Source organism: Magallana gigas, chromosome 6 (genome assembly GCF_963853765.1).
Source record: "Magallana gigas chromosome 6, xbMagGiga1.1, whole genome shotgun sequence".
NCBI lineage: Eukaryota > Metazoa > Mollusca > Bivalvia > Ostreida > Ostreidae > Magallana > Magallana gigas.
Window position 1 is genome coordinate 43318386 of NC_088858.1, and position 20759 is coordinate 43339144.

Genomic DNA, 20759 nt, shown 5'->3' on the forward strand with positions numbered 1-20759 from the left:
CTAACTAATGTTCCGGAAAAGTTGACCCCGAAACTAAATAAATATTAATGAATATTTTAAAAGGTAAAAAATTATCTTTAAATTTGATAAAGTTGGTAAGTATACTACTTTTAATAGCATCGAGTACAACAATTTTTTTTCAATGATTGCCATTTTATTATTTGGCATTTGTATACTTTTGGCGTTCTTTGTATCATATGTATTTATCTCTTGAGAAGTGGACAGGCCTAGCCTACATCCACATATATTATATAACAAAGTATTTTATGATACTATATCCTATCACAAAATATTGTACATATTGTAACATATGATATTATATTGTAATATTTTCGTCCCGAAGGGGCTAATATATCGATCAATGTTGCCCGAAAAAGTCAACATTTGTTTTGTTATATGAAGAAACAAACCAAAATTTACGAAAGTTATAAAAACAGATCGCCGTGATTTTCTCAGCTCAACAAAGAATTCACGATTTAATTTGTGCAAAGTTCATATCCAAAGGATCCTCAGCATCAAACGGTCACTGGTGATATTCCGCCGACCGTAAAAATTACATTACAATTATTGACTATTCGTCTATATAGAGTAATATACCGAGAATATACTACTGAATATAACAATATACAATATCATATCATATAACTTTTTACAATATAATGTATATTATTATATTGAACCATATAAAACAAAAGTTTTTCATATCATGCAATACTATATCATAGGAATCATGTTATATCACTTAACAACAAACACATCTATCGAGCAGGTTTGAGTGAGGTGGGAGATTTTTTTTAGCATCCTTGATAATGGAGATCTGCATCTGAAGCTACCTCTTTAATTCATGAATATTACAGTTAAATCAATTATGCAAGCTTTTATCTTTAAAACATGTGACCTGTTTCAAAAAACTTTCCCTCATTCAGCATCCGAAACCTATGGCTCAGATTCAGCATTCAAGCCTGTCGAGTGCATCAGTATCATAAGACACACCATCCATGCAAGTTTGGTGAAGTTAGAACCAGTAATAACTAAGCTATATTTTTAGCGTCCTCGATAATGGAGATCAGGCTCTGCATCTACCTCTGCCATTCATTTACATATATATTAGAGTTAGATCAACTATGCAAGTTAGAACCATTTTAACAAGGCCTTGGACTTTCAGTAGGATGTAAATATCTATTTCTTGCGTCAAAACAAGTTAAAATGACGCTTCGCTGGTTTCAAGCGAAATATACACCGATTACGCAGCCTTCGCTCAAAAGCCAGACAAATCTAATTGATTTCAAATAGCCATTACTGAGTGGCCAGCAATGAAATAGACAGGCCTACGTCACACTGCCGATTGACACAACTAGTACCCGAAGTCCAAGCTCTTGTTAAAATGGTTCTAATACCTGCTTGTTATAGTACTATTTTCCGGTCCGTTCCGCGTTTTAGCAACACCCGGTGAAGATAGGACAAGTTACAATTTAGATACAGGACCTGCAACAAAAACTTTAACCAGGTGCGGACGCCGACGCCGAGGGTATAGCATAAGCTCCTCCGGCTTCGTCTCGGTAAGCTAAAAATGATAATTTTAAATTCAATGTTTCCAAAGTTCTGTGATATATAATAATCATTTAAAACAAAGAATCCCGAAAAATTTATAGGAAGAGAATAATTAAAATCCATCCATGTTCGTGACTTTTTCAAATATTATCACTAAGCCTAAAAAACTTTCAATGAAATAAAGAAAGGTACAGCGCCTTTTCCCATTATTTCGCCTTCACTCACATTTCAAAACCTGTGTACTGATTTTATAATGATGTCTGTGACCACTGGTTTGTTATAAATTCAGGAAACCTGCATCTAGATATGAATAAATAGAACTTTGGGTAATTAGTCAGTAGATATTCTGAAGTGGGATACATGTAAAACTTCCAGCAAATTTCAATGAATTTAAGTATTAACTGAGTATAGTGTTATTGAAGAGATCTGTTATATTTAGTATGCTCATACTCAGAATTAAACAATGGAATTTGAGAAAGAAAACAGCAGATTAGATTCATGTAATTTAAAAGACCTACGCGTCACCACTAGCCCATGTATAATACACTTTAATAGGATGTCTTTGCAATATCTGGGGCTATATACATGTACATGGTTGTATTAGAAAAGTCACAAACTGAAACATGTGTCTCATTTTCAGTACGAAGACCACGTTAAAACAAAATTAATACAACGTAACCATGTACTACATGCACAATACCTGTAGAACGTAAGTTTAATCAAAGTGGCTCAAAAGTCAAATATCCAACATTTTATTGCAAACAATTTCCTATACATCCCTAACAACACCTGAAGATTTTTAATGATGTCGTGTAAGATAACTGACTGAATGGTTATATATGTTGCGTTTCTTTGCCTAACTTAATATTGTATGATATTGAAAATGTGTGATAATTGCAAAAGCGCTAGTATATTGTATAGGCGAAACCGTATATTAAGTGTGTTACTTCTTCAAACGGTTATAGGAAATAGCATAACCCCAAGAGGGTCAAGTTTCTCTTTAGCAACAGCCTTTTTCAATTACATTTTGTTGTCTATGGATGGATAAAGGTTATGTCTGTCTACTTAGTGTGATGCTGGGGTGCGAATCCTCCCAATACTAATACATGTATTATCAATACCTATCTAAATTCGTTTTATAAATAAACTTGTATAAACATATATCAACAAATTCATTAAAAAACATGCGCTTGTCATAAGACAGGCAGGTTTGAACAAATATAAACAAAAACATAGTGTGCTTCAATACCTGTACTGCTTCACGTATGAATACTAATCAATAGAAAACAAATATAAACATGGTTAATATTGCCATTATACAATATTGCCATTATACATGTATTTGAACACAATTTGAGAACTTGAATTTTTTTTATATCTGATGATCAATGTTGATACTAACAAAAAAATTCATAATTATACATTACAAATATATCTCTGTCTGCTGGTACATGTATACATGTATCTATTTTGACGATGACAACTGTCTGTTTTTTCTTAATTGTTTAAATTCCTCGAATTTTTTCTGTTTTTGCTGCCTTTGTCTGTAAGCTCTGTCATGCTTTTGAAGTTCCTCCTCTGTTTCACTTCCTGAGCCATCACTCTCAGCCTCACTTTCACACCCTGAACTACTTTCACTTTCACTTGATTCACTGGAAACAACAATGCTGCCTTGAACTTTCTCTACAGAGGCACAATAAACAGAAAGTTCCTCATCACTCTCAGTTATAACCACTTCTGCTCCTGAGTCTGTGTGCTCAAATGCTTTAACATCTGAATTTGATTGCTGCTCTACTGATGCAATTGAACTGGATGGACTGTTGTTAGAATTTGCAGTGGCACCCAAGTTGTGACAGCTCTCATTCTGGGGAGATTTGTTGTCATTGTCATTTTCTTCCACTTCTGTGTCAGAATCACTAGATTCTATCACATTGCTTTTATACTTGGTCTTCTTCAATTTCAAGCCAGACAATGGTGAATTTGACCTTGAACCATTGTCTTCAGTCACCTTTGAACTTCCTTTACCTAAACTTCCTTCATCAGCTGAATCATTCTGTAATGGCTGACAAGAATCACTTTCTTCGGAATCAGAGTCACTGTTCTTTGGAAGTAATCTTCTTCTGTATCCTTTAATTCGACTTGGGTGTGGTGTTTCCTATAAAAAAAAAAAATTATCACGCATGTGTATCATTATTGTGCCTATGCAATTAGAACATCCAGTTGATAGGATTTGATAGGAAAATATTTATTGCAATAAATCTCAATTAATTTAATAAAAAAATATCTCAAGTATAATTAAAAATGAATTATCAATAACATATCAAAGATTAACTTGCAATGGTAATGACACATTTATTTCAATAATTTATGAAAACCGACATATACAATACATACATCCGATTCTTCATCACTCTCTTCTTCATCATTAATGAATTCATCAATGTCATCACTGTCATAATAACCATCTTCAAATATCTCATATCGATCAGCATTATACCTATTTGTTCTGAAATAATTAATGTTTCCCATTTAAATATCACTTCCTAATGTCTCATTTATAGGAAAAAAAACAACGAGGAGCATTTATCAATATATATATTGAGTTACACTTTGGTGAAGTCGTTGACGCTTTTCGGTGGAGTTATTGATTTTATCTTCTCTGTCGAAGGAATGTCTTTCCAGATGTCATCCTTTTTAGGCATGGCAAACTTTTTTTTGTTTCTTATTCTCTCTGAACTTCTTGAATGCTACAGTTGAAAAACATAAACAATCCATGTTTAATTATCATCAAAATTTTAAAAATAAATTGAAAATGTTTTTTGGAGACTATATCTACCTTTTTGAATATGGGTTTCTAACTTACACATGTAATTAGTCCTACTTTACAGTACTATCTATTCTTTAAATATTATAAAATGCCTTTTTAGAATACATGTTTAGAGTATTTATCATGCACTCATAACAATGGATTTATTCCCTTATTTTTCAACTAGGAAGAAGTTTTTTTTTCAGAGCTGTTAAGAAACCACATCCTATAATTATTCATGCCTGCCAAGGTATTGATCAGTATTCAATACATTCTGGTTTAGACTTCTAATACAGAGTTAATTTTGATAAAGGAATATTTTGTACCATCATGAATAGTGATATACTGAATGTCCATATTGTATCTAACGTAGTGAATAAAAAAAAATAAAAACTTCAAGAGCTTGGAAAATTACATATTGTAGGTACTACATGTATTAAAATATCAAATTTTTAATGGGGGCATGGTCATGTTTTTTATTAAATTTTACTTTTAAAGTTTAAATATATACAAGTACAATGCTTTTATTAGTGAAGTATTTTCAATGATCATCAAAAATGACACAGTCATCTGTCAAGTTCTAAGCCAAAAATAGAGATCATAATTTAAAACTTTATAGGTAAAGAAGACTAATGCAGTTATGCATTTCTTGTGCAATGCTACCTTCACCTCTGCATCTGAATCACCAAAGAAAACATTTTACTGTTTTAATATATGGTTGCAGAATAATATTAGTCATCTGTTGCATGATAGGAAAAAGGTTACCATGTGAAATGTGTCTTAATATAAATAATTTTAAATTATATCTAGTTCTGCAATATCAAAAGATGCATTTTTCTTGGAGCCCTTTTTTGCCTGAAAAGTGTTCATGTTGTAATAACATATAAATACTACATGTGAAAATATCTATATAAAAAAATACTAATGAAAAAATACCTGGTGAGATTATTTTAGTGTGATGAAAGATAACATGTATTAAAGGGCCTACATCATACAGAAAATAAAATAAAGTTTATATTTACAACCTTGATAAATGTCTATTTTCATTTTAACAGTTTAAGCCTGAAAAGTGAAGACCCGTGCCTGCAGTGTTTCTATATTTGTGCAAAAATGTTGCAGTAAGTATAATTAGAAATATTCTGTAAGGTTTACACTATATAGAGAGGTTATAGGTTAAAATTGTGTTTAAACCAGACTGCTGTACATTTGTGCATATATCTGCTGCATTTAACTGTGTATATTTTTCCAGTTACCGCAGAACGTTTTGCGCACGATGTTTCTGGTGTCTGCTGATCACAAGAGGTGTCCTCTTCGCTGCTTACAACATCACTGCAACTCCTTTCACTTATTTTCCTCTTTTTCTTGAGAGAACTGAAAAATTCTTCGTCTGAAGACATTGCGGAAACAAACCACTTCTAACGAATTTTAGAGATACTGACGCGCAAAACGTAATATTCCGGATTAACACGTTCTGTGGTTTGATTGTTTATTTTCAAGAATGTTTGTTTGTTTAACTGTATGTTGTTTTTTTTTAAATTTTGTTTATTTAGAATGTTTTTGGGCAATACGTAGGGTTGCTTTATTGTATTTTTCATTCAAATATATTCTGATACAAAATTAAAGGTTGATGAAGTTGAAATGTGTGTGTGTGTATATATATATATATATATATATATATATATATATATATATATATATATATATATATATATATATATATATATATATATATATATATATATATATATATATATATATATATATATATATATATATATTTAATTTTTTAATTATATGTACATGAAAAATGTGTGAGATTTCTTTTTGGGTTTTTTTTTACCCACAATTTCTATGGATGTCGGGAATCATTTTTTTTTTTATGTTTACATTCCACATATTTTTTGCTTGTCAAGTGTGTTGAAAGCTATGGCAGTTATGAATGTAAATATAAGCATTAAATCATGATTTTTTGAAGTATACAGTCTCACAACTGCAGCGATGTGTGCATACAAATTTTCATAATGCGCTAACGCGCCTTACTCAATTTGTATGCACACACCACTGCAGTTATGAGACTGTATACTTCAAAAAATCATGATTCAATGCTATATTATGATCCAAACTACATTTACATAATTATCTCTTTAGTCATAATGTAATGTCGTCACAGTGCGAATCCGATGACGTCACAATTGGAACAGAAACTTCACAACGAAGTAAGGAGCTAGGTAGAAGCACACAAGTTTGGTATTGAAAAAACACAGAGAATGGAGCGAGACGGTAAAGATATTTTGCGAAGACTGAATTCGGACAAGCTGATGGTATGGCGATGGATGAACATGTGTCAAATATACGCATAAATCTATTGCATATTATATTGATTGGCCATGGTTAGCTATGAAATTCTTACATAGAGTACTGTAAGATTAGTGCACATATTATTTTATAATTTTTATTGTTTGGTTTACCATTTTATTCTTCATATCAAACTCGCGTAATCGTTTCTTTGGTGTTTCATAAGACACCTAACTTTCTCGTAAAAAATTATATTACTATACATGTATCTATATCATACACACCCATATAATGACAATATAGCTAAAAATTAAAAAAAAATCTTTTTTTTTTTTTTTTTTTTTTTTTGCTGATAGTCCCCCACGCCTGAAATGCTTCGAGAGTTACCCCTCTCTGACATTGGCGAACGGGCAGAGAGATACCACAGAATCGTGAGTCTACTCACCTGTATTTTCATGGTCATCTTTTTCTTTAATTCTTCGCTAGAAGATATTTAATTGATTGGCTTCGGTTTAAAGAAAGCCACTGTGGGCATCTGCCTAACTTCCTTGCTTTAATCGTTTTAGATGATGGCAAGAACTAGGACACAGATACTGCTTATGGACAATTTATGCCAGCAAAGGGGCCTAAATATGAAGGTTATTACAAAGTATTTTATTTCTCGTAAATAATTCTAATTTAAACTAATCAAATCAAATACATTTGAATAAAATAAATAATATTTATTCCGCATTCTTTCTTCTTCAGAAAATCCTGGAAAGACAACGTTGGGAGAGAACTCCTGAATCGGTAAAACTTTTGAGGATGCAAAATTCCAATATCAATCTGTGTAGTTTTGAAAATTATCTATTAAAAATTGTTGGTTAATAATGTTTGTTTGATTTTGCAGGATTTGGGACCACTTGTTGGCCTAAAACACGAAGCCGAAGACGATCTAGAGAGGATCAAGTTAAGGATCATCAAGCCTTCCAAGGTTTGTATTTTTCATTCTTATATGATATTAAGATTTTCTTGAAACGGATAATAGTGAGACCGAGTCATTGTTACAACATACCATAACATTTCTTTTCCCCTCATACAGAAAAGAAGCTCGGGACATTCTGCCGATGACCGCGTGGCGTCCTTTTACAGACTGAACGCTGACGATGAGAAGGTAACATGATGGAGCGTTGAATACTGAAATCTGATTGGTGTAGACGCATTTGATAATCCGTTCTATTACCCTTAGCGTTAGCAACACACTTGCATGGCAACGGGTAACACAACGAATTGTTACATGCGCATAAACTATGCGCGTACGGTTCGCCATAAAATTCATGTCATTTACATAATTACAAAAAGCATTAAAGTTTTTTTTTTAGTTAAGACATTCAGTATAATAAAATAGTGCCTCGAAAACCATTGTCAACCTCCGCTTCGAGTCGGTTGACAATGGTTTTCTCGGGGTGTCAATTTCAACTCTTACCCTTCTAAACACCAGGCACCAAATTTGTATTTATATGATGTCATCAAATAAAAATATGAAAAACCAAAACATCATGACTTGTCTCAATGTAAAATCTGTTTGGTTCTTTTACTATAAAGGACAACCTGCACGAATATAATGATGGCTGTGAAGACTTGTTCAGAGATTCCCAAAATGATGGGAGCAAAACCAAGGAGGACAGCAAGGTATACATGTATATGCACTGTGTACTTAATTAACGTGTTAAAACCACGGTTTTTCATTATGATATGCATGCAATGTTACGCAGATAAAATGAATTTAAACAATTTTTTTTCTTTAATATACAGGAACCACAAAAGAAAAGAAAATCGTGGAAGAAACGATTGCTGAAACTGTTTAGCTGGTGCAGTGGCTCAGCAGAGAAAAACTAGAATTGGACTATCAGTTTAACCGTTATATTGAACATTGTTTTAATAGCAGTAAAAAAAATTACATTAATTGTATATAAAATTGCTCAAGTCTTTCGGACAATAAATTCATACCTTTGTTTGAAAACGTGTAACGTTTTATTTTCTATAAAGAAGATTGAAATTTCATGCAACCTGTTTAAATAAACATTTACGTGCACACTTCTGCATTGCTACAGGCATTATAACACATTAATACGGCTGGTTACAGTGACCTCAGAATATGCTGCTGCTCTGTTTTAAAAAATGATAATTTAACCAAAAAATGTAACTATGTCATCCAGATTGACTCAATAACCGGCAGATTAAACTAAAAAGAAGATCAAAAGGTGCACCCGGCTATTAAGAAGCCAGCCACAATGTGTATGTTATGATACAAAACAAATAAAAAAAACTCGTCCTTTAAATCACATTTACTAGTCAACAAAACAAGTTGAGTTTTTTAATACAATATATAACAATTTTAATTCCGTGAAATCATACAAGACGGTGTAACTAACAGTTTCCGTTGTCCGTGTAAACCCGCCCATCACAACAAACCAAACACGTTAAACGACTGGACCCCGGGAGCGACGTCTCTCTGCTTTGTGACCTGTCATTAAACAATAAATAGGTTAGTCTTATACTGTTCATCTCTTTATATCTTGTCGTGCAAACATTAAAATCTTTATAAAACTCACGGTAGAGGCTTTGCTTATGGGCTTGGACATCACAATCTGTCATTTGGTTTTAAAGACTACGATATATGTACAGAGTATTGATGTCTAGTGGAATAACAATTATCTTCTTTGAACTATTATCTCTTTACAATGCCGAGGTACGTTCCTCATACTAGTGTTAGGGGCATAGAAGCACCGATTGGCAAGGATGCCATAAACAATTTTATTGACAAACTGACACATATTGTGCCCAGGAGTTTCAGTGTATTTAAATCCATCAAAATTAAAAACAAAACTATAAAAGATCTAGAGTTTTTAATTAGTTGTTATCCCCACGCACCTGCTCCGCTTTGCTACTTTTGTCTGTGATAGCCTTCAGGACTCTGTTTCTTCCCTTATTGAGAACCCGCTCTTTGAATGACGTCACGGTATGACTGCACTCCCCGACTGCACAGTCGGGGTCATTGTCTATGCAGGCTTGATACTGTAAACGGTAATAAAATTTTATTCATCTAATTTTAATACAGAAATGGCCACTTTTTTAAGAAATGAACTCGTGTCTATACCCAAGTTATGCTCGTATAACCTGGGTTTGAGCAATTTATGCTTTTTTATAATCCGCTTCTCGGATATTCGTTACAATCATTCATCGCGAATTGTCGATCAAATAATTCGAAATCGTGTTACGATATCGCTTTTTGAAATGTACCTGTTTGTATATGGTTGTATCCATGCCTTGCTCAATCAAGAACACTGCGATTTCTTCTTGACCTTTGTCCACACAGTCAAAGAGCACGTGACTATAACGGTTCAGGTTCCCGTATTTTAGCACTCCCTTTACCAGCTCCTTTATTTTTAGGATATCGTTGTTCTATTTTCAAAGAAGAGAAAAAAGAAGAATTTTACCACAACGATCATTCATAAAAAAACTTCAACAGAGCCTTAATTAGCATTTTACGTTACTTGTTTCGTAGTAGACTTGAGTATTGCGGATTCTTTATTGTGCCGATGCCGACCATACGGGGCCTGGGACTTTGAATCTCATCCAAATGACCAAAACATTCTTGATTCCTATCGCATGGCTAAAATATTTTTGTTTGCTACCTCCATTTACAGAAGGATTTGGATTTTTGGATTAATAGTATTCGCAAACAAGGATCGAACTCGCAACCTTTATGAGACAAAGCATTAACGCTGTAACCACCAGGCGACGCTTTATTGCCTAATACCTTAAGTGCCTCCATAAACTCGCGATCAAAGTCCGTCTGGGCTAGGAACACGTCCCGACGGAACTCCTGTATCTCCTTCTTTAAGGCCAGGAACGCCCTCTGCCCGCAGACATCACAACGATAGTCCACGCTCGTGCGCTCTTGCTAAAATGATACGATGTAAGAAGAAAGTTTACACCATGCAAAAAATATCAGAAATTACTAATTGCTGTATGTATTCAAGTAATATGTAGTAGGTAAGAAAAGATTTAACAAGGCCATCGCCATTTTAGTGAAATTTTGATTTTATGTACACCAGGGTATTCAATCTAAATTTTACAGACTGAGCCAAGCTAATTAATCCATTAACAGAAGTTACGAATGATAGCAGCACTAAACTGAGGAAAACCTCACCACATCCTTCTCCTCTGGGGATGCTCCCTTATCGATCATGTGATTTATGACGTCATCGCCCTCAAGAAAGATTTCTGCATAGTGTAACGGCGTTCGTCCTAACTATAAAAACCCACGAAAAACATTTTATTTAGAAATCATGCGTCTTCTTTCCGACGATTGAAATCGGAAAAAAATGTTGATATGCTAAAAATCAAAGACAAACAGGATACAGTTAGACATGGCGTCCCTGAAAATTCATTTCATTGACGTCATACTCTTTAGCAGCTCGACCATGGAATGGTTATATTCAATATCAAACAAAGTCCCCTATGGTTTATAAAGTATACTGCTTTGTAATTTTTGTCGACTGTCTCATTTCAATGCCAAGTTGGAATTGTTTTAATCAACGTTGTTGTGAATGATATACTTAGTATTGTTATATTAGCTAGTAAAAATTTCTGAAACTCTTGGATTACGCTGCTCGCATGTCAAAAGCTATACACTGCAAATCAATTGAGCAGCATCAATTGAATGCCGGTATCAGATGCGATTTTTTTTTTATCATTTCAATCTTTCAACTTTGTAATATATTTATTATTTAGTCTATATACTATTCAGTAAAAGCAATGATTGTATTATTGGTCGCCAATACTTCTTACATTGTCCTGTGTATTGAGGAGCTGTGGGTAATATGACGCTAGGTATCCCACCATTGACTTGGATCTTTGGAGGACGGCCAGATGTAGAACGTTCCGCCCACAAATGTCCTGAGCACAGTAATACTTCCTCCCCAAGAGCTTCTTCAGTTGCTGTAGATCGCGTTCCTGTGCAGTTTGGAATAGCTTAGAAATGTGTTCCTACAAAATAGAAGCACCAGCATTATAAATCAGACTTTGAGATCGATCTCTCTTTCTTTCTCTCTCTCTCTCTCTCTCTCTCTCTCTCTCTCTCTCTCTCTCTCTCTTCGGTCACCCGTCTGCCTGTCTTTCTCTCATATTCTGCATACCAATCTACGTGTACATGTAGTTATGTACGTACAATAAATAAGTATCGAAAGATAACTATGCTTATGCAATTGTACTGAAAGTTTTGTATTGAAGATGCTGTATATCTTCATCTTATCGAATCTTACCTGGACGTCATAAAATTTGTCCAGAGTGTTTTTGAGTTGAGTAGAATCGCTACCTCTTGCAATACCCAGGGCTGACACCCCGTCTTTATCTTTGGCTTTCATAAGTCTATCGTAACCAAGAAGAATCAAGTCTTCTATGCGCGACATGTCACAATCCCGAACTAGACTGATCACGTGGTTATCCAACATTTTACAGTAGTTGTCTTTTTTCTCTTTTTTGGCAAAATCATACGCTGTTAATCCATGCTTATCGCGTAAACCTATACGCATTCCTTGAGTTAGAAGAAAATTCATCATCACTTCCGACGAATTTTGTGAAATGGCTTCAAACAGTATCGTTCTTCCATTGCCATCCCTGACGCTAAGGTTGGAACCACGTAATATCCGGAAGGCGATTTCATCTGTTGGTTTAAAGGGACCCCCTAATACCTAAGATGGCATTAAACAAGGCAGATTTTTTTAAAAAGTGTAATTTAAGCAGACATCTGTTTATAAAGAACAAATGGCATTGGGAGGATGAAATTGATGGATTCGATACATGTCTTTATTTGCAAAGAGTGCAATGTACCGGATTGAGTTAGTGTGGTTTATACAGGTTACACTGTACAATAGTTGATGAAAGAAACAAGTTTTGTTTTATGTTTGTGTAAAAAATCAAACCCAAAATAAAATGCAATGTCATCTGTTCATGATATAAAACCCTAACTGGAAATTGTGCGCAGTCACTGCGTATCTTTGTAAGTAAATAATGTGTTTTACAGAATATTAATATTTTATTAATTGGCAGGTTTTTATTTTCCTTATCGAGTAAAGGAATACAGTGTATGTAAATTTCTTGTGTTTTACATAGGGGTGAATTGATTAAGTCTAAATATCAAAAATATTTTGACAATGATAATATGAAACATTAAACTTTAACCACAATGCATAATGCTGACGAGACACAATGACAAAGATAAGTTCAAAAGGCTACATCATTTTAGGGAATATTTTAATATTTAATATAATTTAATATTTTTTTTTATATTTTTTTGTGTTGTTCTTTTTATTTATTTTTATTAATTTTTTTTTATTTTTTTTTTGGGGGGGGGGGGTGCTCCTACATTTCTGGTCATCACAGTTTAAAACCAAGAAAATCGTTCATGAAAAATCTAAGGTTTTTATAATGAATACCAAAATTACCTGCATGGTGCATAATTAGCATAATTAATTGCATGTTCAAACAGTATACATGAACATATTTTTGTTTGAAGTTACCGGGTTTTGTTTTTTGATTTTTGTTTTTTTTAATAGATGAAAAAGATGCGGTGGAAGATCTAGATATTTATGAGTTTATATAACATTTTTGTTTATTGTATTTTAATTGCTGAACTCACAGTCCAAAGAGGAGCTGGACAGATGAACAATAATATATTTTTTTAAATTTTGTCTTATACAAAACTCAGAAAGACACATGTTTGTTCACGTATTTTCATTGAAATTAAGTAAGTAATAAATATATATAACAGAATACGGTGTTTGAAACTAAAGCTTCTGTATGTAGGTTGGTAAAATTTACGACGCTAAAAATCAGGAGAGAAAAAATTAAGCTGTCATAAAATCAGGATTTTAGATATGCAAAGAAGAACAGGAAAATCTTTAGATGTAGATCTTACATGAAAAAAGAGAGGTTTGGGTTTTTCTTTGTCGGGCTCTGATGAGAACAGCACACTTGTGTCTGCTCCTAGCTCCATCATTATGTCTACCGTCTCCAGGCAACGTGTCTCCCACACAGCCACCAACAGGGGGCGCGGCGCCACGGGCGTCTTAGGGGCGGCGAACTGGTAACTGTAGTCCTTGGTGTTCACATTGATATTTACAATTATTTCTGCAAAATAAAAACAAATTTAAACACATATTTAAAAGAGGCTGCTTTTTGCAATATTTTCATACACTCGATACCACCAACGAGATTCGAACAACGTACTAAATAGTAAATACTGGGTACATCTAATATACACAGTTAAAAGCTACACGAGTTATTAAATCGATCTCAATACATGTACATGTAATAATTATATAGTTTTTTTATAATTTGATTTTTATTCGAGAGGGGGTGTTGTTAAAATGTTAACAACACTCCCCCCCCCCCAATCGCCCGATTTGTGGTATGGACCTGATACATACGGTCTTTGATCCATTGCCTGATCAGCTTGGCCTCGCATTCCAGCAGGGCGGGGATGAACTCGTTCGTGTTCTCGTACTCCTCAATCAGTTCCACCAGGCCACGCCCATAGGCCGTCTCCAGGAGGCGGGCCTTGAGGTGGACCGTGCGGCAGTTCTTGACCACGGTCACTCGGCACCAGAACTTCAGGAGGCGCCGGATCAGCTCTCTGTCGGGGTGGTCCTCCTGCAAAGCCCGGTATAAACCTACCAAGAGAGAAATTCATTCTTCAATCTAGTACCGTAGTCATGACAATACAGGTAGAGACATATCATTAAAACGGAAGCATCGAAGATATGATTCTAATCAGCTTAGTCTCTTATTTGGAGAATTGCTCTTTATTTCTTCAAAAAAGATTTATGAATGATTTATAAAAAAAAAATAACCAAAACAAAAAAATAGGCAAATAAAAAAAAATTTATATCTTTTCAAAAACTCTGAAATCAAAGAAAAAGAGGCATCTCGAAATAAAGATAGATACTCATTTTATACATTTTTTATCTCATACGTGTGGTGTATATTACCCGTGTGATAAACCTTTGCTATATCACACGGGTAAATCTATATCAAATACTTCCGGTCGGAACTACTTTTGACACAGCCCCTCGCTTCAACGCTTCAATGACCTAATTTAAGTAGAGCTGTATTGAACATTAGGCTACTATTTTACATTTGTATGGAAGAATTAATTTTAAAAACAATTATATTTTAATATAATTGTTTTTAAAATTAATTTTTCAATACAAATGTAAAATAATAAATAATAAAATTATGAAAAAATATGAATAGGACCTAATTGGATCTAAATCACGTTCGTGAAAATGACGTAACAATCAATTATCAAAAATCTTCTGCTTTTATTTGACGGCGTTTGGAAAATGAGTGAAGAAAAGAAATACGGAGATTTTTTTGTCATTTGCAATGAATTATCGAAAACTCAAGACATTGACAGCGAAGAAAATCTAAACACAGCTGTTGGTGAAGTTTCAGAAGGTGAGAAAACCCATAAATCAACGCCAGTGCCAGTTATTGATTCAGAAATTTCCGAAATTGAGCGTTTAGAAGTTTTGAGTGCATTATTTGAATCAGAGCTTTCAGAAGAAAATAATGATGTTAATGCCAAAATTTTGAAAGAAAACTTGTCAAATCATAATGAGTCAAGATTTGTTCATTACGAGAGTCAAGAAATTGAAAAATTCATTCAAGATAAAGAAAACAAAAACACATTGAGAAAAACATTGTATGATGTCAATTTGTTCAGTTCTTTCCTTCGTTCCAAAAATGAAATGCGTGAATTCTACAAAATTTCTCCTACAGAATTAGATGTGTTTATTGCCAATTTTATATTAAGCGTTCGGAAAAAGGGGGGAGAGGAGTTTGAACCGATATCATTGAGAAGTATGATTTCCAGTATTGATAGAGCCCTTCGACGACACCGCTACGAAGCAAGCATCATGCAGTCGCCTGATAATATATTTACAGCCACCAAACAAGCTCTGAAAGCCAAACAAAAAGATCTTAAACAAAAAGGGAAGGGCAATAGGCCACAAAAAGCAGATCCGTTATCTGACGACGATATTAATATTCTGTATGACTCCGGAGTTCTAGGAGTTACCTCCCCCCAGTCGCTGTTGAACACGGTATGGTTTAACAATGCCATCCATTTAGGGTTGCGTGGACACCAGGAACACTATAACCTCTGTTGGGGTGATATTTCATTACATAAAAACCCTGATGGCACAGAATATTTACAGCATTATGAGAGACAAACAAAAACGCGCACCGGTGCTAACACGCGTGACACAAGAACAGTTCTTGGCAAAATATTTTCAATTCCCCATTTGAATGAAAACAACCCAATTGAAGTTTATAAGAAATATGCAAGTTTAAGACCACAGGGGTTTCGTGAACCAAACGATCCTTTTTATATTGCGACCCGCACTATTCCATTGTCGGACAAAAAAAGCGATAAATGGTTCATGAAACAAAAGCTTGGAGTAAACAAAATCGGGAAAATTATGGGGAAAATGATTGAAAAATGTCCACAAATTGCAGATTCTGGAAAGCGCCTCACAAACACAAGCACGAGAAAATACTGTGTCCAAAAACTCAGGGAAAACAATATAGCACCTACGGATATAATGCAAGTTACTGGCCACAAAAATGTGAATTCCATCAACAATTATTCCGAAATTACAGTTACAAAACAAAAAGAAATGTCCAAAATATTGTCTACAACGAAAAATACAGATTCAACCACAAGTCCACACGGACAAGCGTCAGCCGCAGGAAGCATTCAACAGGCCCAGTCGCTGTTTGCGGGGGCAATCTTGCACATAAACAATATGAATGTTTACACTTACCAAAATGCTTCCCAGGACTTCCAGCCACCACCAGCCAAGAAATCAAAATGAACATAAAATCCAGCTACATGTATATAATGAACTTCCAGTTGATTGAATTGTTTTGAATTTGGTTTTTGTTTCACACAAATAAACAACATCTCGTAACGTTATGTTTCTAGTAATTGAGTCATTCAAATCCATGGCATTCGTAACTTTTCAAAGTAATGAGGTCACGCGATCTAATTTTTAAAATCTAATCTGCAACATTTCTTTTGTAAATGTAAGGCTTAATTCAAAATAAGAGAAAAACAAAAACTTAGAACAAAGTCTATTTCAGTGATAATTCATATTCAGATGCGAAAAACTTTCTAATTCAAATCCGCACTATTTTGAGCAGCGCAAGGTTACATCAGCTGCTTACGCCGCATTGCACCATCGATTAACGTTAGAAAAGAAAAAAATCAATCGTCGCTTTTAGGGAACATTTCAAAAACTGAAAAATACTGTTCATATGAGATAAATAGAACATCTATGATTGTGTGATTTTATATTTGCTTTATCCAACTCGTTGAAATGGTTATATTCGCTCGGCAAGCCTCGCGAATATATACACCATTTCAACTCGTTGGATAAAGCAAATATAAAATCACACAATATAGATATCCTCTATATATTTATTATATTCACATACATTTCAGCAAAAAATGAAAAATTGTTTCAAGAAGCTGGCGGGAGAGGGTAGACATCCCCTTCCACTCATTTAAAAGACGAGCACATTGGACGGGAAAATACCAGTAATTAACGACGCCAAACATATTGGTAGTGTTGGTGATGGTAAGGTGGGGTTTTTCAATACTATTTTTTAATTTTTCAATCAACTTTAATACCATATTTTATACTAGTGAATAAGAAACTAACTTCATTACCACTGTACATGTAATTGTTTGCATTTTTACATGCCAAATGAGATATCTGTGTGTGCGGTCTGCTACAAATGACTAAATATTTGCAGTATAATTGGCCAACATTGATTTCTGATATCCGTAAAACACTTGCTATCTAGAAAGACCAACAATAAATATTTAGTGGATGAAATAATTATAACTGTGCTGGTTTGATTTACCCTGCGTAAACAAACCCCTATCGATTTTATGTCGGATAAATTGACCTACTGCAGTCTGACCGAAGAAAAATTCAAGGTGATTTTCTTCATTCTTACAAATAATCATTTGTACATTTGTGTGAACGAAAAACAGATTTCATTGAAAAAAAATTAAAATTTTGGGAAGTTTAATCATGCAGAAATTCACAATCGTTCAATAATACATGCATATGGTGACTAAGTATTTGGGGTGTTCACTGAGGACAACTATTTTATCTATTTAAAAAATGTCAGGGTTTTTTGTTTTTTAAGTGCCGGGGGGGGGGGGGGTCAGAAATCATTTGTATTCAACAATTATACCCCCTCCTCCCCGCGCCCGATCCCGCTACCCCTTTCGTCGTCGTACCTGGTTTGAAGGTGTTGTAGTAGTGCAGGGTCTCCTCCCACCCCTCGGGTTTCTCCTCCAGTAACACATCGGCGGGGGTCTGATTCTTCTTGTTCAGAATCAATGGATCCGCCCCGCTCCTGTCAGAGAGACAAGAAAAATGTCATTGAATTATTGCTTTGCTCTTAATGTTAAATTATTTTTATAGGAAAAAATAGGTTTCAGAAAATGGGTTTGTCAGCGGCACAAACAATATATTTTTAAAAACTGAGCAGATTGCGAAACAACGCACAATTTAGATTACTCAAAAAGACATTTTTCATAGTGTTAGATTTCATAAGCAGGGTTTCGATCGTCTTGCTGAACAGTAGAATAAAAACAGTTTCCCTTACGCAACAACGATTTACGAAATGTCAAGAAAAATCCCTTATAAATCATTGAATAACAAAGAAAACGTTATCATGTATTATCAAGGTGGACATAATGAATTGGTTTTTTTTATTGACTGTGAGTCTTCATAACTGTTCAAGATTTGGAAAGTGCATTAATTTGTATACCTGATTTACATAATCCCCAAAATAATGCTCGACTAATAATATAATATAAAACTCGAAAAAAAAGATGCTTCATTTTGTGAAATGGTTGAGATCTATTGAAAATAACATATAGTTTCATAAAGTAGTAATCAATACTTGAAGGACGGGGGGGGGGGGTCAATAAATCGCCCGCCGTTTTCTGTAAACGCCTTGACCTAAGCTACACACATACAGAGGATTAAAATAGTACACAAAGATAAGAACCTGTACTCTTACCTGATTACAGAGACCAGTACCCGATGTGTGTGGGGTTTCCTGCAAATCTTGTGAAGAAAAGTGTCTCCGTTAATATCGGCAATGTCTAGATCCACTCCTTTACACGCCATCAAGTATATGATCCCAACCCCCCGGGCACTGGTAAAGTGGCGGATCTCGTCTGCCAGGAGGTGCATGAAGCCCTCTCCCGTCTCCTCGTCCCGTGCGTTTAGGTCCTTTCCGCTGTAGGCGTAGTCGTAACAGGCTTTGAAAACTTCATCCGCGTCGTCCGATTCCTGGAGAAGTTTGTACAGTTTCCCTTCTCGCAATTTCGCCATGTTTCCCCCTTTTCAATCTATAGGGATACTGCATGAAATATGTACACAGAAAGTTATCGACCCGTGTGTTGTAATAATCAGGCTTAATCCGAGAGGTGTTAGCGATTTATTTTTCCTTTTTTAAAAAGTGAATGAATGCGTACAACCTATTTACATTTTGACGTCAACAGTCCTTTTTGTAGTAGATATACCTTAAATAAAAAACGAATATCGGTTAACTAGCCAAAACGCATTTCTAAGTGTCCAAGTCTTATGTATACATGAATAATTTAAAGACGCGCACAAGGCCTAATGAAAGTAACGGATCTCTGACGTGGGGTTTATCCAAAATTATACATATTAATGAGTTAATTAATTATGAAATCATGTAAAATATCTTACCAGCAGTATTCTTGCTTTATTTCACATTGCTGTAAGCGATTCACCAAAAAAGTTCGGTTTGTAGGTATATATACAAGGAAAATGTTTGAATGTCGACAGTTCCTTGTTAAAGGCATAAGGTCTTACATGAATCATTAAATTCTTTAATAAGACTTGTAGTTAAAAAAAAAAGAAAATCCGTCGACAGGAAAATAGAACAGTTGTTTAAATGGACATTTTAATAAACAATTGAAAAAGATAGCCAGAAATCGATATATATATATATATATATATCATATTCTAACTGTTAAGAGTTTAACACTTTTCACAGAGCTAGCACGAATTCATTGACATCCCCATAAGTACTACATATATAGGTTTATTGAATTTCTACGACTAGGACCAACTCGGTGATTGAAATGAAGTCAATATATATTAGGTTGTCTATACATTTATCGATAAGTGTATTTGCTATCACATTTTCTGTGCTAAATATAAAGTTTTATTAAAATTTTAAATTTGATAGGAGGATTGATAAATTAAATATAAGCAGGAAAAAACTTTTGATAAGTTTTTTTTAACCTTGTCAAAAGAATAATATCAGAGAGAGAGAGAGAGAGAGAGAGAGAGAGAGAGAGAGAGAGAGAGAGAGAGAGAGAGAGAGAGAGAGAGAGAGAGAGAGAGAGAGAGAGAGAGAGAGAGAGAGAGAGAGAGAGTAATTATAATATTCAAATCCAGAAAAACAATTTTCGTTTTATTACCACAACTCTTGACGAAGTATCGAGCGAGGAGAAAACCCGTTTACAGAAAGTAAAATATTTTACAACTGTCATTTTGAATTTTACCTGAAGTACATGCATTTTCTAGCCCTCTAGGATTTTATTTCATCTGACGTTTCCGGAAAAAAAAACCAAAATAAAAGAGAAAGGTTTACTTTATTACAGATAGATTTTTTGTCGATTATATCTATAAGACATTAATTACCTCAGATTTAAGACAAAGTCATCTGTAATTAAGGAAATAGCTTACCTGCATCATTTAGCAAAGAGTTTGGCAAAAAACTAACGGTAAAACGCGCACGAGACCAACCCCCACGTTGCATGTTACCATGTCCATTGCGATCCTAAAGATATACCTAAATAATTTATATCATCATTTTATCTTAAGCAGACATATTGAGACGTACATGTATTAAAACTTTCTTTCGAGATTGTATAGCATGCAAGTGACAATTGAGTATCAAAAAAAAAAACCCAGACAAGACTGAAAAACAA

General features: G+C 34.2%; 4 protein-coding genes across 6 annotated transcripts; 2 read left to right on the forward strand and 2 right to left on the reverse strand.

The window, feature by feature from the left end:
• Window positions 1–2252: 2252 nt before the first annotated feature.
• Window positions 2253–5760, reverse strand: LOC105326359 (protein starmaker). Of its 2 annotated transcripts, none has more exons than XM_066087114.1 (4): window positions 5630–5760; window positions 4159–4298; window positions 3946–4057; window positions 2253–3706 (listed from the first exon to the last, which is right to left on the reverse strand). In XM_066087114.1, the coding sequence occupies exons 2-4, from the start codon at window positions 4251–4253 to the stop codon at window positions 3017–3019; spliced, it is 897 nt and encodes a 298-aa protein (XP_065943186.1). In that variant the 5' UTR covers window positions 4254–4298; window positions 5630–5760; the 3' UTR covers window positions 2253–3016. The 2 variants fall into 2 exon arrangements, with proteins under 2 accessions (XP_065943186.1, XP_011424647.3); XM_011426345.4 differs by having other exon boundaries at window positions 5611–5754.
• Window positions 5761–6511: 751 nt separating this feature from the next.
• Window positions 6512–8657, forward strand: LOC105326384 (uncharacterized). Its single transcript, XM_020066416.3, has 8 exons — window positions 6512–6678; window positions 7009–7083; window positions 7219–7290; window positions 7400–7441; window positions 7542–7625; window positions 7734–7805; window positions 8237–8323; window positions 8447–8657. Exons 1-8 carry the CDS (start codon window positions 6625–6627, stop codon window positions 8528–8530), a joined length of 570 nt encoding a protein of 189 aa, XP_019921975.3. The 5' UTR covers window positions 6512–6624; the 3' UTR covers window positions 8531–8657.
• A 309-nt stretch (window positions 8658–8966) lies between these two features.
• On the reverse strand, window positions 8967–19619 carry LOC105326360 (hypothetical protein). 2 transcript variants are annotated; one of them, XM_011426347.4, is made up of 12 exons: window positions 19507–19619; window positions 18809–19153; window positions 18018–18136; window positions 14128–14370; window positions 13617–13828; window positions 11962–12390; window positions 11489–11686; window positions 10848–10949; window positions 10455–10598; window positions 9935–10096; window positions 9566–9709; window positions 8967–9158 (listed from the first exon to the last, which is right to left on the reverse strand). In XM_011426347.4, the coding sequence occupies exons 2-12, from the start codon at window positions 19123–19125 to the stop codon at window positions 9096–9098; spliced, it is 2133 nt and encodes a 710-aa protein (XP_011424649.3). In that variant the 5' UTR covers window positions 19126–19153; window positions 19507–19619; the 3' UTR covers window positions 8967–9095. The 2 variants fall into 2 exon arrangements, with proteins under 2 accessions (XP_011424649.3, XP_011424648.3); XM_011426346.4 differs by lacking the exon at window positions 19507–19619 and having other exon boundaries at window positions 18809–19332.
• On the forward strand, window positions 14983–16655 carry LOC136276114 (uncharacterized protein KIAA1958-like). Its single transcript, XM_066087116.1, has one exon. The coding sequence runs from the start codon at window positions 15043–15045 to the stop codon at window positions 16576–16578; it is 1536 nt and encodes a 511-aa protein (XP_065943188.1). The 5' UTR covers window positions 14983–15042; the 3' UTR covers window positions 16579–16655.
• Window positions 19620–20759: the final 1140 nt, after the last annotated feature.